Source organism: Triticum urartu, chromosome 4A (genome assembly GCF_056163025.1).
Source record: "Triticum urartu cultivar PI428250 chromosome 4A, HENAU_Tu73, whole genome shotgun sequence".
Lineage (NCBI taxonomy): Eukaryota > Viridiplantae > Streptophyta > Magnoliopsida > Poales > Poaceae > Triticum > Triticum urartu.
In genome coordinates, this window is record NC_141876.1 from 512,653,845 (window position 1) to 512,678,697 (window position 24,853).

Below are 24,853 nucleotides of genomic sequence, written 5' to 3' on the forward strand. Positions count from 1 at the left end.
AAATATAACCGTTACACACAATTTACCAAACTCGGTGGGACCGTATCATAAAACTCGGTCAGACCGATTTAGTTCAAAATGTGAACGTTAGGATTTTCGGTGGGACCGACATGTCAACTCGGTGGGACCGGTTTCATTAGGGTTAGGGCATAATGTAATCTCGGCGAGACCAATCACATAAACTCGGCAGGACCGATTTCTATAATAGGCAAACAGAGAGTTGGTCAGGCAAACTCGGTGGGACCGAATCGCTCATTTTGGTGAGACCGAAACATTACGAAAGGGAAACAGAGAGTTTGCATTGAGAACTCGGTGGGACTGATCGCTCATCTCGGTTGGACCGAAATGTTACGAAGGGAAACAGAGAGTTTGCAATCCCATCTCAGTGAGACCGAGAACCCTATCGGTGAGACCGAAGTGACTAGGGTTTCTGGCAGTGGCTATGTCAAGTGAACTCGGTGGCGCTGGATAGATCAAATCGGTGGGGCCGAGTTTGACTTTTGGTTTGGGACATATGTGGATATTAGAAAGTGGTTGAGGGCTTTTGGAGCATATCACTAAGCATTTTGAGCAAGCAAGCCATTAAGCAACACCTCATCCTTTTTTAATAATATTGGCTTTTCCTATGGACTCAATGTGATCTTGGATCACTAAAATGAAAATGTAGAGTCTTGAGCTTGAGCCAATATGTGTCCTTAGCATTTTGAAGGGGTTCCACATCCTCTTGTCCATGACACTCCACTGTTGAACTTATCTGAAATATACTAGATGAAAATATCAGTCCAACAAGAAATATGTTAACATTAATTACCAAAATCACCTAGGGAGCACTTGTGCTTTCAAAGTTCAATAACATTTGGTGGCGCTAGAAAACACTCGACCATAAGAATTCAGTCGACCGACAGGACAATTGGCAAAGTAAGAGCATGGTTGTGGAGCTGTACCTGACCGAGAAATGGCCACATCTGCAGTTTCCTCGTCATCTTGCTCCTTGTCGATATCCATGGACGTCCCAGAAGTAGCAGCACTGAAATTTCAAAAACTCACTCGGTAAAACAAGCAGATGAGTCGACAATAACATAGAAGACGAGGAGAAGAAACAAACACTTACGCAAAAGCAACAGGGACATCCACCTTGATCTTGGGCAGGGCCTTCCGAAGATTTGTTGTGACAACCTTGGGCTGCTTGGCGGCCTTCTCCGACAGTTCTGGAGTCGAAGTCCGAGTGCGCTTTGGCACTTGCGTGCTTGATGGATCTGCCTTGCCACGCCCACCTGCAGGGTCTTGGGATTGTTTGGATCGATGTTCTGAGCGGGGCAGCGAGTCGACCTCCTCCCTGCTGCCCAAGTCAGCGCTTTCGTCTGCGCTCTCCTCTCCCTCCTGGAGCTGTTCCCCGTTTGGCATCGAGTACATCTTGGTGTAAATTTGCAAGGTGCAAGTCAACAAGAGTCAATTATATTCAAGAGCAATTTCAGGTCGAAAGAAGAAAGCACTCGGTATTTTGAGCCTGACCTCTTCCGGCTCGTGGTTGGTGTCGAATGGCCGAACTCTCCTGGACCCCATGGGGTTATCCTTGTTTCCGGTGATGCTTCGCAGCCACTAAGCCACCGTCTCCTCGGCGACTTCGTCTGGGTGGACCCGAGCGGTGTCACCAGGGCCTGAGTACATCCACATCGGGTGGTCTCGGGCTTGAAGAGGCTGGATGCGTCGACTGAGGAACACTTCCAATAGATCCATGCCAATCACACCCTCCCGGACTAAGTTGACAACCTGGCCGACTAAAAGAGACACCTCGCCTTTCTCCTCTGGGGTCACAGTCAATGAAGAAGGTTGGCGAAGTCGCTCCATAGTGAAAGGGGGAGACCGGTCGACTGACCAAGAGTCGGGACGTCTTTGTAGTAGAACCAGGTCGACTGCCATCCCCAAACTGACTCGGGAAGGGTTATGGAAGGAAAAGTGCTCCTACCCCTAGTTTGAATTCCTAGACCCCCGCACATCTGGATCACATGTGTCTTCTCATCAGTCAGATGTGCCTTCTTTACCGACTAAGAGCGGCAAGTGAATATGTGTTTGAACAGACCCCAGTGTGGTTGACAGACCAAGAAATTTTCACACAACGAGATGAAAGCAGCAAGATATGTGATTGTGTTTGGGGGGGAATGATGAATCTGAGCACCGAAAAAGTTCAGGAAACCCCTAAAGAACGGATGCGGAGGAAGAGAAAGACCTCAATCGACATGAGTAGTGAGGAGGACACGCTCACCCTCGCGCGGCTGGGGCTCGGATTCCCCCTCAGGCAACCTCCAAGATTTTTCAGCAATCATACCGTCCTCCACGAGCCTCTCCAAATCTTCCCGCTCGATGATGGAGCGGATCCAGTCCCCCTGGATCCAACCAGGCGGCAGACCGGATCGCGACGACGTCCCCAAGCCGTCTTCTTGCCTTTCGCTATCGTTGTCGCCTTCTTCGCGTGCTCCAAGGCTGTCGTCTTGTCCTTCACCGTTGTGGCGGAGTGCGCACGAGCTAAGTGGAGACGTCGAGAGTAGAGGAGGGCATGGTGGGGAAGCAGAGGAAGGAGAGAGAGAGAGAGAGAGAATGAGGCATACTGTTCTTTGCAACGACTTCGACGCCTTTTATGGGTCTGCTGCAGAGTGGCTGACCCATGGGCCCGAGCAATCCTGTCATTTCCCGCAATAGTCGCTCACCCGATACGTGGTGAAAAAGGCAGCACGGAGATCGAGGCACTCCTGTCTACCCGCTCTGATTACCATGACACGCTCCGTCCCGCGCGCTTCTCCAAAATTTCGAATCCCGTGAGATCCGGGAACCGCAAAGCAACCAATCGCGCTGAAGATTTCGCACCGTAACAACACTCGAAGATTATCAGCATAATTCACTGGACGACCTCTGAATTGATCAAGGCGACTGAAACAAGGTTGAAGCTTCAGCATGATTTTCAGACTCCAACGAAATACCTCCAAAGCGTGGAATCAAGTCGGAACTAACTTCAACCCTTTTTCACTCAGACCTCAATCCATTCGGGGGCTAATGACGATGAAATGTACATAGGGTAGGGTCATAGGCCTGGCCTAGACGCCCTACCCAAGGACACTGCCCTAGAGTCAAAGACATTCGAAGTACAACTGAAGATATCGACTGAAATCGCCTTGGAGTGTAGTCCACTAGACCAGATGAATCACTCGGATATCAATATTCCACTCGACCAAGATATAGTCATTTGACCATACGAAGAATCACTCGGAGTACAGAAGATCTAAAGTCACTCGGGATGGCAACGACCAGGCATTCACTCCATAGTTTTAAAGGTCATTTATAGCTAGCATTATCAGTAATGATCTATCTTAATGTACATTGAACCCTGTGTAACTGAGGGCTGGAGGGTCCTGGCGCACTCTATATAAGCCACCCTCCTCCTCTAGCACAAGGGTTCGCACCCCCTGTAACTTTCACGCATAATCCAGTCGACCAAGCCTCCGGACACCGAGACTTAGGGCCATTACTTCTTCTGAGAAGGGCCTGAACTCGTAAATCTTGCGTGCACAAGCTTGCCATAGCTAGGGCCTTGCCTCCTCCTACGTACCCCCTATTCTTACTATCAGATTTGCTGCCACAACATCAGCTACAACTAAGAGATACCTTAACTATGCAGTATGATTATCAAGTTATGAGCAACATATTTATGAGTCAAATTGCAAAAGCATGTTCGGAGCTCCTGGCGGGTTACACGTTATAGACAAGCCAGTTAAAAGGCTGGCGGGTTATGAGATTATTATTTAAGGTGCCTGAATAGCATTGGTAGGGCAGTCATATACGGATCTGAGATTGATGAAATTTTGCTAAGTGTGAGACAAACAAGTTTCACTATTTTTGCCTATAATTTTGGTTCTACTGCAGCTCTGAAAATAAATGAAAATGGCTAAACCTAAAGCATGGCAGTGGAGGAACTGGAGACCTAATCAATGGACTGTCAAGAAGATGGGATCTAGACAGGATATAAATAAAGGGCTAAAAACTACCACCATGCTACTTTTGTTTTGATTTTTGGGACAAATCAAAAGTTCTAAAGCAATAGATGGTTGGACTGGGACGAGATGTGAAGAACTCCGATGAACCCTATGAACAGGATTGATCTAATGTGGATCTGAGAAAGGGGAGAAAGAGTACCTGGAAGGTTGATGAAGAACGGAAGTACGCCGCCGTATTCTGGTCCGGTCAGGCTGATGCAGCGGCCTGAATGGAGTTGTTCGCGACGGTCGACTTGGGCGGCGGAGCTCCGGCAACGGCGGTTGACACGAGGAAGAAAAAGAAGAGAGAGGGGCGGGGTAAAAGTGAAAAGAGGGGACCCCATCCCTATTTATAAGGAAATAGTGAAATGGCATGCGCAAAAATCAAGGAGGCAACATGATTATCTCAACAGTGTAGGCGCCTCGGTTCTCGGACGACCAATTAATATAAAAGATCCATTGTGATGTCACATTTTTGTAGATTTAATGTGCGGGATGTCATGGCGGGTTACAATGATTTACTTTCCGTCACATCATGGCAGGTATAGTGTTTTATTTGAGGTTAAAGCTTATGAGAGATGACTCGCCAACTAAAGCAGTGAAGATTGACATGAACAAGTTCAAATCAATCTGGAGCCTAATGTTGGGGATATAACCCCAAGGTGTGACCCGCCTAGGAGGGGCCGGGTTACACCATGAGCAACTCAATGTGAAGAATGCACAAATAGGTCCAAGAAGACAAAACATGAAGACGACGGCTCATAAGAGGCGGGCCTGATGGTGGCCCAAGACCCAGAGGTGTGAGCCGCCCGATGGCGACTTGTTTGGTAAGGCAAGGCGACTTAGAAACCCAGGTGGTCATGTTGTGTGACCCGACTTGGACTCTTGTAAGCCCCAGAGCCTCGACCTATGTATATAAAGGCGAGACCCGACGGCGGGTTAACTCAAGAAACAACTGATCGATAGCTAGGTTAAGCGATTCCTCTCCCTTGTAATCGATATCCAAGCAATACAATCGGAAGAAGGGCGTAGGCTTTTACCTCATTGTGAGGGGCCGAACTTGGGTAAACCTTGTGTCCTTTGTCCCGCTCAGCCCCTTCAAGCTAACCTACGTTGCGATGGCTCCACACCTAAGTCCTTTCGCAAGGTCATCTGTCGTGACAAAACCACGACAGGTTGCAAGGCCCTTGCCTGAAACCCTGACCTTACTGAACTACTCACACATGGAGATCAGATTACACGAAGAACACATCATGAATATTGACTAATTGATAATATGTCTTACAATGAATGTCGTATGTGATACACAATTACAAGTATGACTAGATTGTCGTGTGCACACGTCACTACCATTCCTGTTTCTGTTAGAATCACTTTTCTTGTTTATTGTGAGATGGAACAAAGAACACATCAAGAAGATTGACTAATTGATAATTTATTTCTTTGCACATGTCACTACCATTCATGTTTCTGTTAGAATCACTTCCTATTTCTGTCACTATCACTACTGATATCATATTACTTTGCTACTAATAAATTGCCATAAGCAAGTTATCTATTTAGGTGTGGTTGAATTGACAACTCAAGTGCTAAGGCTTATAAATATTCTTTGACTCCCCTTGTGTCGAATCAATAAATTTGGATTGAAATACTTTCCTTGAAGACTCCCGCGACCCCCTATACTTGTGGCTCATCAAGAATATTTTATAGCGTTGTTGCCAGGGAGCATACCCTTATTTGTTAATTTCACTTGGGAGTTATTATATGCTGCTATTTATTTTCACTATGAAAGATCTCAAGGATTCCAAAACTAAGATCATGCCCTCTAAAAAATACAATGCCAAAATTAAATGATATTAAGCATAGATATTTGCTGAGTTTTTTTCCGTTCACTACACTTTGTTATGGCATGGCCTCTTAGGCCCATGCAAGCACCAGTCCATCTTCTATCAACCTCTCATAGTCAAAAAACTCAAGTCATTCTGATTCAATCCATATTTTTCACTTCCCCTCTCGACCAGCGTCGCTGCCACCTCCGAACCTCGCCACTCGTCGCCACTAGATCCCCTCCCCTCGCGCATCTTCTCCCCCTCCCCTCGCACCTCCCTCGTCCGCGGACGTCATGGCATCCATGGATTTCGTTTATTTGTGTATAAGATTAGTTATGTAGAATTAGATTTAGTAGTGTAGAATCCGATTATACTTAGTAGAAATTGATTTATTAGTGTAGAAACCGGTTTTGTACTTAGGGTAGACTTTTTTAGTGTTTAATATGTTTTAGTGTAGAATGAGATGCTAGTCTTTTGTGTAGATTTAGTAGTGTAGAATCCATTTATACATAGTAGAATCTGATTTATTTGTGTAGAAACCGATTTTGAAATCAGGGCAGAATTATTTTAGTGTTGAATATGTTTTAGTGTAGAATCGGATGCTAGTCTTTTGTGTTGATTTAGCACTGTAGAAGCTAGTTATACTTAGTAGAATTTGATTTATTAGTGTAGAAACTAATTTTGAAGATAATTTGAGGCTGCTGCCTCCATCCATTAAGACACGTGAGAGCAGCAGCCCCCCACAATCAGATCTAGTACCAGGGCGTGCTTGCATGGATGGGCGACGTCTTTCGGGTGATCCCCAATGTCAAAGGTCACCATTTCCTGGGACCACGCAAGCCGCTCGTTGGTTGCATTTTCTACCGTGTAGATCGCGCGTCACGCAAGTTTCTGGTTTCAGCATGTATCCGCCGATGTGAATACCATATTCACAGAGGTCTTGCCAGCGGGCTGACGAGCCTGCAGAGCACGCACGACACTCTGCTCATGTTCCCACGCGAGGTGGTTAGGGCCGTGACAGACTCCCACGGCCTTCCCTTGTTCATCGTACATGTGGTCGACGAGGTGTGGGGGCGAGATGTCGAAGAGCCACCCCGAACCATCAATGGCCAGTTCAAAAAAAGTTGAACATGAAGGTCTGGCCTGGCGGGAACTGTCGGCTTCTTCTGATTCTCCGCATCGGGTTAGTTCTTAGATCAACGTTGCGTGTGCCTGGCGCACCAACTGACAGAGCGAAATACCACCAGATCCCTCGGCAGGGTTCATGACGAGATCAGAAGTACCGGGACGGAGTCTGCACACACAATTTACCCAGGTTCTAGCCTCCGAAGAGTAATACCCTACGTCCTGCTTCTTCTCCGTATTCATGGTGATGTGAAACCTCGTGCAGAAGATTACAACGGTGTACGGGATTGCTGCCGAGATTTTGGATCTAAGATTGGATGATAACGAGGACCCTACACCTCCCTTTATATAGGCAGCAGAGGTCTAGGGTTTACATGGAGATAGAAGTGATCTACGGTCCCGCTGCCCTCCAGCCTTGAAGGGCACGAAGGTCTCCTCCGCCTCCTAGGGCTTCCTTCTAGTCTTGGGCCTAGCGGGCCCCATGTAGCTGACGAGGTCGGGCTCCCTTGCATAAGCCACCCCCTGGTATAGGACCCCGTCAAACTGACCACTCCAAACCAGGTAGTTGAGGTACATTCTCTCCATAAATTTGATGAATGTGATATTCCTTATAATAAGTCTCGACGTAAATGCTTAGATGAATTTGATTTTTGTTGTTGTTACGCAACATCATTTTAATATGCAAATAAGTGATCATATGAAACAAAGTGCTATTATCATTGAACGACTGAATGATGTTTCAGTAAGAATTTCCAATGATGTTAAAGGTTTATGTAAGCACTTTTCTATGGTTCAAACTTAGCTTGAACAAGTTTCTAGATCACAATAATATTTGTTTAGGGAGTCTAAATAGTATAATAAACATGCTTAAGGGGTTGGAACTAGAGAAGAAAATTTACCTAGGATCATTTGTATCCTGAAGGTCATCCTAAAAGAATTGAACAAGATTCTCACAGAGTTGATGATAGTGCACCTAGTTCACCTAAGAAAGAGAAAAAATGAGTAGAACTAAAAGTTTCCGTGGAAATTTTTTCTTTCATCGTTCATGGGAATTTTTTCTTTTCATATGACCATTGTAAATTTACTTCAAAAAGCATGACAATTACTACTAAACTATATATGATACACCTTTTTTTGTTCTAAATGATGGCAAATTTAATCCTTTTTTTGTGTTTTCATGTATACAGTTAAAATACCTTACAAATTTAATGTATATTTTTTTGCCACCATGTAAAAATACAAATTGATATGAACTTTTCTTTTGGGCCATTGTGAAATAAGAACTTTCTAGAAATTATGAACATCATGGCAAATTATGAAATTTCTGCAATATACTAACTATTAATTTCATAAGTGTATGGTAGTTTTATTCCCTGAAGCACATCAACTTTTTGTCGCGTAGTATGGATATCCTAGATTATTTTCAGGAGTGTTTTTGTTTTGGGTCCAATGCATTTTATGCTTTTTTTCTATATTTGCTCGTAGGGAACTAAATCCTTCGTTGGCTCCCCTCTCCTGGATCAAACGTTAGTGCGGTATTCACATCCTAATCTTTTATCAAATTATGATCCTGGTTCATTTTCAAAAGCTCTTACTTTTCATCACTATTAACATTACTCAAACTCAGAGCACCTTGATAACCCACAAGTATAGGGGATCGCAATAGTTTTCGAGGATAGAGTATTCAACCCAAATTTATAGATTCGACACAAGGGGAGCCAAAAAATATTTGAAGGTATTAGCAGCTGAGTTGTCAATTCAACCACACCTTGAGATTAATTACCTGCAACAACATGATCAGTGGCAAAGTAATATGATAGTTTTGATAATAGTAGCAGTAGCAATGGTAACGGTAACGGTGACAACAATAGTTTTGTAGCAAGTGCAACAGTAATGATAGTAGTAGTAACTTAGCAAGAAAAATATAAGATTAATTCGTAGGCATTGGATCGGTGACTTGTTGGATGATATTCATCATGAGACAGTTATAACCTAGGGCGATACGGCACTAGCTCCAGTTCATCAATATAATGTAGGAATGTATTCCGTAAATAGTCATACGTGCTTATGGAAAGAACTTGCATGCCATCTTTTGTCCTACCCTCCCGTGGCAGTAGGGTACCATTGTAAACTAAGGGATATTAAGGCCTCCTTTTAATAGAGAACTGGAACAAAGCATTAACACACGGTGAATACATGAACTCCTCAAACTATGGTCATCACCGGGAGCGGTCCCGACTATTGTCACTCCGGGGTTGCCGGATCATAACACATAGTAGGTGACTATAACTTGCAAGATCGGATCTAGAACATGGATATAATGGTGATAACATAAACGGTTCAGATCTGGAATCATGGCACCCGGGCCCAAAGTGACAAGCATTAAGCATGGCAAAGTCATAGCAACATCAATCTTAGAACATAGTGGATACTAGGGATCAGGCCCTAACAAAACTAACTCGATTACATGATGAATCTCATCCAACTCCTCACCGACCAGCGATCCTACGAATGAATTACTCACTCCCGGTGGGGAGCATCATGAAATTGGCGATGGAGAAGGGTTGGTGATGATGAAGAACGAAGATCCCCCTCTCCGGAGCCCCAAACAGACTCCAGGTCTGGCCTCTCGATTAAGAACAGGAGGTGATGGCGACTCTATCTCGTGGATCGCGATAATTCTTTCTCCCTGATTTTTTTCTGGAAAATATGATTTTATAGCATCGGTTTTAGGGTCTGCGGGGCCACCAGGTGGGGACAAGCCACTTGGGCGTGCCAGGAGGGGGGCGCCCTGATGGGTTGTGCCCACCCAGGTGCCCCCCTCCGGTGGATCTTGGCTCTAGAAATTCTTGTTTATTGTATAAAAAATCCTCGCAAAGTTTCGTTCCATTCCGAGAACTTTTATTTCTGCACAAAAACAACACCATGGTAGTTCTGCTGAAAACAGCGTCAGTCCGGGGTTAGTTTCATTCAAATTATGCAAATTAGAGTCCAAAACAAGAGGAAGAGCGTTAGAAAAAGTAGATACGTTGGAGATCAATCACACCTCTAGAAACGCTGTACACAAAGGACACATTATAATGGCCTTCGTGTAGTCTACATCTATCTTCCTTCCAGACGGGACCTGCGTCGATCTACACTTGGCCAATCTTTGGATGGAGTTCTATACTTCCAGCAGCCTCAAGTATTTCAGCAACCACTTTTTTCAGAGCGAAACCAACGTTGAAGAAGCCATCGTGACGAACGCTGGACAACCTGACCACCACTAGGACACATCGTGAAGTATTCACTGTGTTAATGCTTTGTCGGTTCTCTGTTAAAAAGTTACATAATTATCCTTAGTTTCCATTAGGACCGCGTTGTCATGGAAGGATAGGACAAAAGATGTTATGCAAGTTCTTGTCACAAGAATATATGACTAATTTATGTTGGGTGTGAGCATGAATGGATGTCTTCTACTCTGAATTACAATATTTAGTCGTTGATTGAACTTCAGAGGTGCTCTGCATTTATGTTTTACCATAATGATCTTTGGTAGTTGTAGATGCTTGCTAGAGTTCCAATCATAAGTGCATATGATCCAAGTATGAAAAGTATGTTATCTCATGCCTCTCCCTCATATAAAATTGCAATAATGATTACGGTGTAGTTATCGATTGCCTATGGACAAAATGCTTCCCTTATGTTATAAAAATCTTTCTACTAAACAACCAACTATTATTATCTCGCAAAGTACTCCTAGTTTTATTCTTGCAAAGTAGTTCTAGCATCACACCTACAAAATAATTTCATACTTGTTCTAGGTAAAGCGAACATTAAGTGTGCGTAGAGTTGTATCGGTGGTCGATAGAACTTGAAGGAAATATAAATCCTACCTTTGGTTCCTCGGGTTCGACACTCTTATTTATCGAAAAAGCTACAATTGATCCTGTATACTTGTGGGTTATCAAGCTCCGTCACGAACTTAGGGATTGAGTGGTAAATGATCGACCTTACCCAAGGGAGTGTGTAAGTGGTAAATAAAAGCACTGATCGTTGAGCTCGAACGAGACAACCATTCTTGATCCATAGTGCATGAAATTAAGCCACAACTAAACCCAATTGCATATAGTGAATTTTAGCATAACCCTGTCACCTAGAGTTGAAATCCCGAAGAACAATAACTGAGAGAAGTGTCAGAGAGCCATGACTAGGAGGCATTGGTGGGTGTTAATGAAAAACTTGAGTACTTTGTTGTCTTATATCTCCAAACCTTCTAAATGCATTTTGATGATTGAGCTTAAGTTGAATATCCATCTAATAGATGAGCACCTTCATTTGCCTAAACACTTGGTTAGTGAAGAAAATTTGTTTTGAGAAATTATAGCTAATGGTGTGAGATTATACGTGGTTAGGCAACGAGTTTAGGTGCAGCTATTCAATTGCAAATACTTTCTTGAATGATCTTCTAGGATAAGAGAGGATGGATATGATGTATTTTATCAAGCCGGTACAATTCTTTCCATTCAACCAAGCTTACATTCTCTTGATTTCTTGTTTGCTCGGGGACGAGCAAATCTTAAGCTTTGGAGAGTTAATGGCTCGTGAATTTGCAATGTTTTTCATAGTGATTTCCATCTTGTTTCATTGGATTTTTGTTATTCTTCGGATATTCTAATGTTAAGCCAACAAAAGAGAGGAAAATCTACATTGTCCTTTGGATGGTAGGAAATATCACATTTGGAAGGAAACCAAAGGAGATTAGTGCAAATCTAGTCAACTGGAGCAACTTTCCTGAAGAGAGCACTGTCAACAGGTGCACCAGAGTGAAAGACAGCGTTTCATACGATCGCACGCGCTCGCTTGAGCGGTCGTTTGGAGTGCCCACGGCCCCTCCTCATCTATACAAGCAACTTTCATGAAGGGGCCATGAGGAGAGGCTCAAGCAGTACTTCACACAAGAGCTATGACACCTTGTGTGTGACAAAAACACCTCCATAAATACTCTCCTCCGCTTTTTGTTGGGACGATTACTCATTGTGATACTTCTGCGAAAATGCTATACTACTCAGTTTGGTCTACAGGTACCAATTACCAAAATGACCAATTGAGTGGATGTGCTTTCAGACTTTCCTTTTTTATTAATTTATGACATCATACATCAAAACTTCAAATAAAAGGATATAATTTAGGAGGACGTATTAAAGCTTTGAAAGACATAGGACATGTAAAAGCTCCGTCTACAATTTTGCATGTGTAGAAATTTGCTTTTGGAATGCAAATACACAATTGAACAAGCAGAGGCAGTCTTCCATGACACAAAGTTAGTTTTATTGCCATGGCGAAAAAATTGCTATTGCTTACCTTTTGATTTTTGCCATGGCAAATTTACCTTTATTTCCATGTCAAATTTACTTTTTATTTTGCCGTGGCAAAACTATATTATGGCCCAATGTAAATTTACTGTTATTGCCATGGCAAAAAAGTTTACATCCATGGCAATTCTGTGCTTTCATCGTTCATGGGAATTTTTTCTTTTCACATGACCATTGTAAATTGTATTTTATGAAACCATACAGTTACTACTAAACAATATACGATACACTTTTGTGTTCTACATGATGGCAATTTAATCCATATTTTTTCTATACAGTTAAAATACCTTACAAACTTAATGTACAGTTTTTGCCTCCATGTACATATGCAAATTGATACGAATTTTTTCTTTTGGGCCATTGCAAAAAAAACTGCAAATAACTATTAATTTTCATAAGTGTATGATAGTTTTGTTCACTATAAAGCACGACAACTTTTTGTCGTGCAGTATGCACTTTTTCTAGGAGTGTTTTTATTGGTCCAGTGCATTTTTATGTTTTTTTTACTTTTCTATATTTATTGGGAGAAGAGTCGGGAGTAGTTTTGGAGCCCAAAACAGGGGAGTCTCGTAGTGAACTAAATCGTTTCGTTGGCTGCTCTCTCCTAGATCGAACGTAAGCCCGATATTCACGTCCTAAACTTTTAGGACCTGATAAGTGCCACACATATGGCACGAAAATATGACAATTTCAAACCGTTTTTATGTTAAGTTTAGTGACGATGAGGATGTTAACTTTAGTTGTCAAGCATGTCAACTTTCGTGCTTCAGTTTATTTTTAGGGTTTTTTTTTTCGGAAGACAACTTTAATTGTAAAAAGGTCAGGACTGCTTTGTGCCATATATATGACACATTGACACTTATCATTTGGGAACTTTTATCTACCGTCTGTGAGATTATGATCCTGGTTCGTTTTCAAAATCTCTTACTTTTCATCACTATTAACATTACTCAAACTCAGAGCACCTCCAAAAACGCATTACTCGAAGCATTATAAAGGCCTTCGTGCACTCTACATCTATCTTCCTTCCAGACGGGACCTGCATCGATCTGCACTCGGCCAATCTTCGGATGGAGTTCTATAGTTCCAGCAGCCTCCAGTATTTCAGCAACCACTTTTTCCAGAGCGAAACCAACGCTGAAGAAGCCATCGTGACGAACGCCGGGCAACCTGACCACCGTCAGAACCTGGCCTTCCACCCCAGACCACTCCTTCTCGATGGCCACCAGACTCACCATGTTTATGTCGCCATCGCCGTCGCCGTACACCACCTCCGGGGTCCCCGCGAACCCGTCTTCCCCGTACACGAACGTCTCCGGCGTGCTGACGCCGACCCCGATGATGCTGGTCACCGGCACCATCGGCGCCGGCAGCGCCTCCCATGCTGGCAGCACCAGCGTCACGTACGGCCGGACCCCTTCCGGGAAGCCGACGGCCTCGAAGAACTCCGCAATGTTGTGTGCCGTGTACGTCGCGTTCTTGGTCACCACCAGCGGCCGGTCCCCGAACACCGCCGGCGTGGGCAGGCGCCAGAGCGCGCTCTGCTGGCTCCGCGCCAGCCGGACCCTCGCCGGCCGCGCGACGTTCGGCAGGCCGTAGTCCGTGCCGGTGGCCAGGTCGTTCATCCCCTCCGAGAAGCCGCCGAGCGCGGAGGCGACGAGGACGACGCGCTTCACGAAGCGCCGGCGCCAGGCGAGCGGGCGGCCGAGGAGGAACTGGTAGGTGAGCGCGCAGCCGAAGCTGTGCGCGGCGACGACGACCGGCCGTCCCTGGCTGAGCGAGCTCGCCCTTTCGACGAGCCGCGTGAACTCGTCGAAGTTGCAGGCGCCCTCCGCGGACGGGTGGCCGCGCGGCGCGACGGAGTAGCGGAAGTCGTACGGCACGGCGAAGAGGCTCTCGCCGTCGCGGTAGCCCGCGGCCTCCAGCTCCCGCAGCAGGGGGTCCCACCTGTCAGTCCGCCAAGTCACGAGGAGAAATCGGAGTAGGAAGCAGAGACGAAACGATGCAGTGGCTGGGAAGTCAGGCCGCTCACCCAATTAAGCCGCGCGTGGAGCCGAAGAGCGGGACCCGGGTCACGACGCCGGCGACGTTGCCGTAGTCGTCGGCGACGGCGTCGTAGACGAGGCTCATCTGGTCCACGAAGCACGGGACCTGGCGGGGGTCCTGCATCGCCGTCTGGTTGATCGGCCACAGCCGGAACCACCCATTCCCCTTACCGCAGCCGGGCGCCGGCGGCTCGTACGCCGCCGTCAGCCGCGCCTCGAGCAGGTTGGACCCGTACCCTGGCACCAGCACGAGCGGGTGTAGGCCCTCGACGTCGCCGGCGCAGTGGCTCAGGAGCGGGCGCAAGGCGCCGAGGAGCACGGCCACGGCGATGAGCCTAGATAGATCCATGTGAGCGATATTTTGCGACCGAGCAGAGACATGAGCCACCAACAACAGCCGCGGTGCTGTATTATTATTGGTACCAAAAAAGGAGAACAATTCAGCCGGTGCCATCGACCTCAGCCTGTCAAATTATATCAATTCAGACGCTTGGCGATGCTTCTTCTGCAACAAACTTGTCTCGCAGGTCGTAGCTGATGTGCACGGCTGTGGACAGCAACTGCAATCAATTGCTACTCAGATTCCATCACCAAGACAATAACACAAGTAGTATCAACCTTTCATGAAGGTTGCTGAATATAATCACCTTAAGCCAGTAAGAAAGTTATAATCACCTCAATTTTACTTGTTTATTTCGTCTAGTATACACTTTACACAGATCAGTAAATTCTTTACCCTGATTCAACAGTCTTCTATTGATCAGAGACACAACCATATAACCAAATAAATCTATCCACACCCTGTAACAATAGAACAACTTTTAGCAGCCCTGCTGATCTCTCCACTTGAGGTACAACAGCCCTGCATGGTAGTGGGTGTAGGCTCCAGCAACGACCAAGACATGGAAGAGCTGGTGGCTGTGCCCAGCAATGTCAAACTTCCCGGGCATCCAGCGTTCAGGCACCCGAGTCGCGTACACCAATGCTCCAACACCGTAGAACAGCCCCATCAAAATTTCATATCCGGTAGTGATCAGTGCCTCTGGTTGGTGCCAAAAAAGGATCAACTTGTGAAAAACAGGGATCACACCTGACGCTCCCATGCCAAAGAAGAGGCACGCCCGTATAGTTCGGAATTCCGGGTTCTGGAAGACCGGGAGCAGAGAGAACGCGATAGTTGCTAATCCTAGAATAGTTATGAAGCTGAGGTACAGGTTGCAAAAGAAAGGATGGCACAGGAAAGAGTAGTATACTGGAGGGTAGAAAGAAGTGGCGATAAGAGCTGCAATGCCCGCATAGTCGAGCCGAAGCATGATATATGCAAGGCGGCGAGAGTGGCAGGACAGAAGGTGGCATGTGCTGCTGGCAAGAAGGCAAAACATGGCTCCTCCCAAGAAGGCAAAGAACGGCCACCTAGAGATCGGCCTAATAAAGTGTGGTGCAATTACAGTTACAATATCCTCCTTCATGCTTTCCTGCACAGATGAAACAATCCCTGTTATGTCCTTGTTATGTGACAAGTTGTCAACACACAGGTCAAAAAGACTGGTTTACATGAGCGATGCAATGCGAATGTTGATCTGCACAGAAGTTAATGAGGATTGGATGGAATTCAGTGGAATATAAATAAAAAGGCCCTTGCAATGCTGCTACAGTGGTCGGACCCTTCCCCGGACCCTTGCAATGCCCCCTTTTCTTAAAAGAGACCCCAAAACAGTGCGAAGATATCGAATTGAACCATATTATTGATATATGTACTCTGTATAGACTGTGTGTGTACCAACAACAGTAAAGTCTTACTCTTACTTACGCCAAAAAAAAAAACTTTGAGGCGAGTACATACTAAACAAATGTTCTGCATCTCATAAGCTAGTTTTGATGCTACAGATTTTTCCAGTAACCTACCAGGAACTATTAGACTTCAACAACAACAACAAAGCCTTTAGTCCCAAACAAGTTGGGGTAGGCTAGAGGTGAAACCCATAAGATCTCGCGACCAACTCATGGTTCTGGCACATGGATAGCAAGCTTCCACGCACCCCTGTCCATGGCTAATTCTTTGGTGATCCCCAACGAAAATCTTTTGGGTTTCATCTCCATAAGAGTGGCTGAGTTTTGACGTTGGCTCGCCAAGCCTATCATACCTTCCTCCTTTACCTGGGCTTGGGACCGGCTATGTTGAGTAGACTTCGAGGATTATATTTTAACTGATAACTATCTAGAAATCAAATCTTAGCCAGCATCAAACTGGCTTAATTTAGTCAGAAGTCAGACAGAATTACTCAGCAAGAAGAAACTAGGTAACTAAACAGCTTGAATTTGATAGTCCAACTCGTAAGATTTTCCTATCAACTGTTGTAAGCAGGTTAGCACTGCATTTCTGAAGTTTTGAACCCTTAAATAAAGCACAGCGATAGTGAGTAAAAAAGCACTAGATAAGTTGTTGACTACTTACAAGAACAGAAAGATTAGTTTCATTGGAATGGGTAAATCTGTCAGGCAAGCAATTTGAGAGTAATTCCAAGAGACGCCAACGAGATATTGACGGAAGCACATCGATAGAATTCCATGAGCTTCTCAATTCATCCTTCATCTTTTGCAGATCAGAAAAGTGAGGTAATGAAGGAAGGCATGCCGCAAGCTCTGCCTGAATCTTATGAAGATCAGCATTCCTAAGTATATCAGGTAAATTCTGCAGGCTCTGAAGATCCACATTTGGAACTTTTGTTGCAGTATATATGGTCAAAGAAAGGAAGATGAAGAATCCTATCAAGTGCCTGAAGTGGACACAAAGAAATAGCTTTATTAGATCGAAGATAATCTAGCAAATTCATAATTCTGCTAAATCATATCGGCAAAATAAATAAATAAAACGAACAGGGGAGGAGCCCTGTGAAATTTTATTAAGGTAGAAACGACCGTGAGATACCATGTTCACTCCTGACAGGAATTGAACCCTAGTCGGCAAGGACAGACCACCAAATCATCTCCACATCGACAAAATAACAAAAGGTAATATCACCCAGAAGTTTGCAGTCCTAATTCCTAGTATTCATACTTCACCATTTATGGCACATAGCTCGCAGAAGAGGTTAGTGGTTAACCAAACTCAGTGTACATAATGGCAGTCAAATCACTTGGTTTCCTTTCGACTTGATAGGATAGGCAAGCAACAAAGACTAGAAAAGACACATTTGAAGTCCATGGTTCAATTAAATGTATGACCTGTTGAAATTGAAAGGGACTTCTTTAATTAGTTTGGTGGACGGTGGTCTTGATAACATTTAAAAATTAAGTTGGTGGTTGTCTCATCTTGCTTGGCAATGAACAAACAAGGGCCACAACAAAATGCTTCAAAATTCAGAGTTGTGCCACAATGCATTCTCAGTGCTGAATTTGTTTACGCCTTCTCTTACTTGGGAATTAATTTGAAACTTCAAGTCTGAACATCAGGAACTGAGCAATTTGAGGTTAAGTGAATCAAAAATCAAATGGTTGCATTGGAAATCGACATGACACACAATCCTTTGTTTTCAAGAGTAAACCAGCTTCGTTTTCATGCCATAATTACATAGCTGAAGAAGCCATAATTACATGGCTAAAGAAACCGTACTGTGTTGGATAACCAGAAAATAAAAAGAGAACAAAACTGCAGGTACATCGTTCCAATGTTCAAACTAGAAACAAATAATGTTATCAGAACCATCAGAAACTATATGTCTAGGGATTAACATACATGTCCGCACGGTGTAAATAAAATTAGCATAAGGAAAGCAATTGGATTGAGAAATAAGATTTGGAGGATGAGCAAGAGTACGCACGTCCAGACGTTGAGGGTCTCGTTGTGGATGGAGAAGACGGAGAGGAGCACCTGCGGGAGCGGCCACTCGCAGCGGTAGTAGCGCAGGATGTACTCGTTGTCGCGCATGTAGGCCGGCAGCGCCCGGTAGTCGACGAGGCCGTAGCGCCGCCCCTTGCCCTGCTTCCCCTTCCCCTCCTCCTCCAGCATCGGCCTCTCCACCTCCGCCTCCTCCTCCCACACCGCCGCCGCCGTCGCCGTCGCCATCGCCAGAGGGCCGGGGAGAAGACCGCCGGGAGAGAGAGCGCGCGACCCGTTCGGCCCGGGTGTTATGCCGCCCCGTCCAAAATCCGCCGCACGCGAACCCGACGACGCGCCCGCTGCTTGTGGTGGGTTGTATCGCTTCCCTCGCTCGGCCTCGGCCTGGGTTGCGTCGGCCCGTCGATCTCGGCGAGGCGGCCGCGCCTCGGTGCGTCCCCTCCCCTCCACCCCAGATTTAGCACAGCAGCCTCTGACGGCACGCCGGGTCGGCGTGTCCACCTTGGCGTTTTGGGACTCTTGTTTCGTTGGCGCGGTGGCGTGCCATGGGACGTACGAGTGCGACCTGGTGCGTTGTGGATGAATGTGGAGCTTCGGCCGTGCGTGCCGACTACCTCTCGCTTTCCCCTCTCGTCCCGTGGAGGGAATGGTGCGGCTTGGCCGGACCATGCACGTACGGCGCCGTCTCACGGATCCGACGTGCCCATGCGATTTCCGGCCAAAAAAGGAAGCGATAGGAAGCGTGCGGGATTGTTGGGTCGTCGCATGCAAGGGACGTGTCGGCCTACCTCCCGTCGTGCTCACGGAAAATGGTTACGCGGTTTTGACGTAGGCCGACTGTGCAAGTGCAAAGAAGACAAAAGCCCGTGAGGTCATGTTTGAGCCATTGGTTGCTATATACGTATATGCCTATGCTCGTGGCTAATGTTCGTTAGGGCATATTCAACGCCGACCTTCAAATCGTGGCTAATGTTTGTTAGGGCATATTCAACGCCGCCCCTTGAACGGACATCGTGTTTCTCTATGAAGGTGTCACGCGTTCGTGGATAGTGATACGAGAGCCGGTCATCCAACGCTTGCCCCACACCTTCGTTCGTAATATAAACAAATTCGGACATAACTCATGCTACACGACGAAAATCATGCAAACAGGCATAAGTTTAGGCATAATTAGCATAAGCGGTAGATATTTCACCCATTCAACTAAAACTTAAAAACTAAACTAATTTGTAGCACACAGTGACCTCCTACGCCTGGTCACGCTAGCCGACGGCACCTCTATCACCCTCCGTGCTCACGTTATCATCGTTGGAGTTAGAGTGGTCCTTCCAGCGGCAAAAGGGCGCCGGGGCATGGTAGCCCTGCCCGGCCACCTCCTGGCGCTCGCGGAGGAGTCGCTCGACTTCCTCCCGCGCCATGTAGAGGGTCGCCTTGGCCAACGCCGACGGCGATAGAGCTGTCGATGAGTGACCACCCCACCCCAACCTTGGCGAGCTCCCTATCGAAGCGGCACAGTCGCTACATGGATATCTTCGACTTGGTCTCCGATCGATTACCGGCCCAGGCCTCCGCGAGGTTGGGGTCCACGAGGACCCATGTTGGCGTCTTGTCGGACTATGCGAACGTGTCGCTCGACGATGCGCGTTGCGCCACTCCCTCCATGCTGCCTCCCTGGACGCCGTTTCCTCTGCTGACACGATGCTCCGCGGCAAGGAGCTACCACTGCCGCAGCCATCGAGGGCGCCTTCTCGATCATCGGGGGCACCTCCTCATTCACGGCCTTGAAATGTAGTTACATGTCACCCATTAATGTACTAAAATATTGTTACACTCCCACTTACTTTCTTGTAAACACAAGCATCTTGGTCATCCATGATGGAACCAAACATTTTAACCACTTCATTGAAACGAAGGTTCCAACTCTTTTATGCTCGCTTCGGTTGATAATAGATCTCTGAAGTTTGAACACCTTTTCAGCATCCTTTGGATTAATAATATCCTCGGGTTGTATCATATACATGTCCTAGGTTATTATTCTGTTAAGAAAATTTGTTTTGATACCCATCTACCATATATCATTACTGAAATGTGCAACAGTTTCTAGTATAACCCGCATAGATGTAAGCATCGCTACTGGCGAGACTTTTTGTTGCAGTTAGCTCATTGAACTTGTTGAAAATCTTGTGCAACAAGTCGAGCTTTATGAATGTAAACAATTTCACTCGCGCCGGTTATTGATCCATTTACATTCATTAGGCTCTAAGCCTTCTGAAAGGTCTACTAATTTCATTCACGTTGGTTATAGGTACGTGAATTTACATTTGTTAATTCGTTATGCTCTAAACTTTTTTGCTGGCGTCACGGATTTTTTCTGTCACGGCATATTTCTTCAACTTCTCTTCTCCAGAGAAAGCGTTCTTAGTGCATGACTTTTGCGTCGGGGTACATCTCTGCATAAATTGTCCCACCTTGTACTCTCACTATAACTATTGCTATCTCCATAGCTAATAAAATAAATGCATTACATGATTTAAGACGTAGGTCAATTAAATTAATGACAATCATATAGCTCCAACCATCATGCTGTACTCATAACACGGATGTCATGAAATAAAATTACAACCACTTTCGTATCTCATACAAACATACTGTGATGCCAAAGGCTATACCACATCACATGCATACCCTATGAAAACAAGTTAGGCGTCTCTAATTGTTTTTCCTAATTACCACGGCTGCTAGGATTTAAGTAATTAAAATTTGGTTGCCCATATAACCATTAAGTATGATTACTCCATGTTGTTGGTTTAATGCGAGATGTATGGAACCCGAGACTTAATTAAAAATCTCGATCCCTACATTTAACTTTGTTAAAGGCATGACCCCGTGTAGATCAAATCTGCAAGCCCTATTCTTCACAAAATTTATCTTTCTCAGCTAAAGTGAAACCCAAAGCATCTGAAGCATGACTTTGGTCAGATGGTCAAACATACTTTTATCTGTCACGGCCTATTTCTTCAACTTCTCTTCGCCAGAGAAAGCGTTCTTAGTGCATGACTTTTGCGTCGGGGTACATCTCTGCATAAATTGTCCCACCTTGTACTCTCACTATAACTATTGCTATCTCCATAGCTAATAAAATAAATGCATTACATGATTTGAGACGTAGGTCAATTAAATTAATGACAATCATATAGCTCCAACCGTCATGCTGTACTCATAACACGGATGTCATGAAATAAAATTACAACCACTTTCGTATCTCATACAAACATACTGTGATGCCAAAGGCTATACCACATCACATGCATACCCTATGAAAACAAGTTAGGCGTCTCTAATTGTTTTTCCTAATTACCATGGCTGCTAGGATTTAAGTAATTAAAATTTGGTTGCCCATATAACCATTAAGTATGATTACTCCATGTTGTTGGTTTAATGCGAGGTGTATGGAACCCGAGACTTAATTAAAAATCTCAATCCCTACATTTAACTTTGTTAAAGGCATGACCCCCGTGTAGATCAAATCTGCAAGCCCTATTCTTCACAAAGTTTATCTTTCTCAGCTAAAGTGAAACCCAAAGCATCTGAAGCATGACTTTGGTCAGATGGTCAAACATACTCGGGAGTAGCATAAAAGGACCGCAAAGAGGCAGATGTTTGTAACAAAGTCTCACTATGATGTTAAGTTCAAAACTTTTTAGTTAGAAGGGAAACAACATGAACATCTGTAATTAGAACTCATCTAATCCACCCGCACATCATATGTGCAATGCCTGCATATCACCATATGCTCTAGATTGAAACTGTATCAACTCATAGAATAACTCATGATGTCACTAAAGGGGAAGGTACTACGCAACAAAGGAATACCGTACAATCTCACCCATGAACATTATGAAGATAACAGGACCGATCCAATCTCACCAAGAAGACTGTAGGGGAGCACTACAAAAAAATACACTTCCGTGATGATACGTGTTTGTCACAGTAGGTCGCTTTTTTTTCATGCATTTACATCCATGACAAATTTATGATAGAATCAAGATAGTCATACATGTGTTGTCGTAGAAGTGTTTCATGACATTACCAAAATTATTATCACGGAAGTGTCCACTTTCATGACAATAAATCGCGCATCACAGAAGTGCTTTTGTCAAGGGTGATCGACACGTGGCATCCACCGTAACGGAATGCCGTTAAGCTATCGGGTCGGGTTTTGGATCCGATAACCCGTTAACAGCCCTGACCAATGGGGATTTTTCACGTGTAAAATCATCATTGGCTAGAGGAAATACGTGTCGGCTCATCGTTGAGACAGATGTCATCCACTCACTGGACAGAAGGCGCCTATGATACGTCGACACGTGGCATGGCCCAACAGTGGCCCATTCCTGTGAAAAGGCCGGCCCATTTGAATTGATCAAAAGCTAGCGGGCCGGCCCATGGAAAGCCTGTTAATGGCCTGTTCGCATATAGCCCATTTACAGCCCGCTAACCCAAGGCCCGTTACGCCCTATCCGAATTAGGCCCAGTAGCGTCATTTGGGCCGTCCAATATGATTCCAGCCCGTTTTCATTTCCGGCCCATGTATAGTCCATGACATCTTTCGGGCCATATGAGGCCCTTTGTAACTCTTGGCCCATTAGCGGCCCGTGCTGAAACTGGCCCGTAATGAACAGTGTATCACTTTACACCCATTAACGACCCGTGGTGAAACTGGCCCGTAATGAACAGTGTATCACTTTATACCCATTAACGGCACGTTATTCTGTTGGGCCGTCTCCAGCCCATGTTATCTTTCGGCCTTCTCAGAGCCCATTTATTCTTGGGCTCATTCCCAGCATTCGTTTACTTACGGCCCATTACTGTCATTTTCTGCTTGTGGGCCAAATTCGGCCCGTGGTTACGGTCGGCCCGTTTGTGGTCTGTTAATACGTTGGGCCGTTTTCATAGTGTCATCAAATACGACTATTAACGATGGCCCGTTATGGTCGGCCCATGAACGGACGATTCCAACTCTAGCCCGTTTACGGCCAGAATGCGGTATGTTTGGCCCATGTTTGGCCAATCGATCATACGGCCCGTATAAGGCCCATTGATGATACGGCCCGTAGAAGGCCCATTGATGATACGGGCCGTAGAAGGCCCACTGTTTCTACGGCCCGTAGAAGGCCCACTGTTTCTACGGCCCGTAGGAGGCCCAGTGTCACTACAGTAAATATTAGTCCATGGTTATTGTGGCATAGTTTTAAAAAATAGGTTATTGCAGCCACTAGCAAACCGCAGAAAAAGAACTACACTGACTACAAGCAAACAAATAAATAAAACAACAAGGAAATAAATAAGCAAGCAACTTACACTAGGCTATCACGGCTATTACACATATTACATCCACTGGGCATCAAAGTTCTCCACCAGTGCAAATATAGGGAACACAACAGCATATAAACGCCGCAGCAAAATAAGTCCAGAACTGTAACCACTTCAGAAGAGCTCAAGAAACAATATCCTGGGTACCCATAATGCTGGCAAGATGCTTAGCAAGCTTATTAAGTTTCTCTTGTTTGGCGCTTAAGTCCTCCAGCGCTTGCTATTGCACCAGGAAGTATGCATCTGAATTCTGCAGGGACTTCCTCAGTCCTTCGGCTTCCTGTCGCATAACATCTGATCGATGTCTTTCAACTTGAAGTTGAGACTCAAGAAGCCGAACTGATTCAGGCAATGAGTTCGAAGAGCTGGTGCCAGCAGTGATAGCCAGTAACTCGAACACTACATCAAGACAGGACTTTGGGGTTGTCTCAGTGTCTTCAATATAGTTTTTATCAGCTTTCTTGGAGACCAACAGGGATGTCTCACTATCTTGAACCTTATCTGCATTACTTCCTTTATCATTGTATAACAGGGTACTCTTCTCCAATATTTTATCCGTGTTCTAAAAGAGAAACAAACAAACACATCTCAGGTTTACAATGTAGTATATGAAACTCATTTTGGTAAACCAGTTCAGTAGTAAGGGGGACAGGATAACAGCATGAAACAAACATATATCTATGTAGTATGGTCACTGTATGGTCTATATCATTCTAGTTTATGTTGCCAAATCAAGATAGATACAGTTCGAATCATATCTATTTAAGACAAAGCAGCATAGGCAGAATATAAGTGTGGGAAACTACACAGCAATAACAACACTTGTAATGTGCATGGCATGAGAACATAATTGTTTATTCAATTGATACTGAAATCAACATAGAGCAAGTTACAACAGCAAACAGCCAAACACGTTGAAGAAACATGTTTAAAACATACCTGTTGCGCCATTGGAGTTTCAATTACATCCTTCAAATTTGAAATTAGTTGGTATCAGTAAATACAGTGATGCAAGAGCAAAGTAGTATGAACCATAGCTACGGAACCTGACCTGAGAACAATTCTTCTTCTGCTTTAAGCATTGACTTCGGGTTCGGAGTGGTGGTCCTCGTGATTTGGGCACTGCAGTTACCTTACTAACTGCTCGTGTTTGGGTGCTCTGTGGTGGAGACGGTGCTGTGTCAACGGGAACTGGGTGTCTATCTGCTAGGGTTGGGGTTAGAAGGGGTGTGGCTGGTTCTCTGTCCAACTGGGTAGGGGTACA

The 24,853-nt window shown here is 45.1% G+C and overlaps 2 protein-coding genes across 3 annotated transcripts; both read right to left on the minus strand.

Annotated features, from left to right (window-relative positions):
* Nucleotides 1-13,198: 13,198 nt before the first annotated feature.
* LOC125552415 (lecithin-cholesterol acyltransferase-like 1) lies at nucleotides 13,199-14,975 on the minus strand. The gene is made up of 2 exons (XM_048715961.2): nucleotides 14,366-14,975; nucleotides 13,199-14,280 (listed from the first exon to the last, which is right to left on the minus strand). Exons 1-2 carry the CDS (start codon nucleotides 14,830-14,832, stop codon nucleotides 13,290-13,292), a joined length of 1,458 nt encoding a protein of 485 aa, XP_048571918.2. The 5' UTR covers nucleotides 14,833-14,975; the 3' UTR covers nucleotides 13,199-13,289.
* A 60-nt stretch (nucleotides 14,976-15,035) lies between these two features.
* LOC125552416 (heptahelical transmembrane protein ADIPOR3) lies at nucleotides 15,036-18,908 on the minus strand. Of its 2 annotated transcripts, XM_048715962.2 has the most exons (3): nucleotides 18,200-18,901; nucleotides 16,834-17,155; nucleotides 15,036-15,853 (listed from the first exon to the last, which is right to left on the minus strand). In XM_048715962.2, exons 1-3 carry the CDS (start codon nucleotides 18,883-18,885, stop codon nucleotides 15,200-15,202), a joined length of 1,662 nt encoding a protein of 553 aa, XP_048571919.2. In that variant the 5' UTR covers nucleotides 18,886-18,901; the 3' UTR covers nucleotides 15,036-15,199. The 2 variants fall into 2 exon arrangements, with proteins under 2 accessions (XP_048571919.2, XP_087374848.1); XM_087518722.1 differs by lacking the exon at nucleotides 16,834-17,155 and having other exon boundaries at nucleotides 18,250-18,908.
* Nucleotides 18,909-24,853: the final 5,945 nt, after the last annotated feature.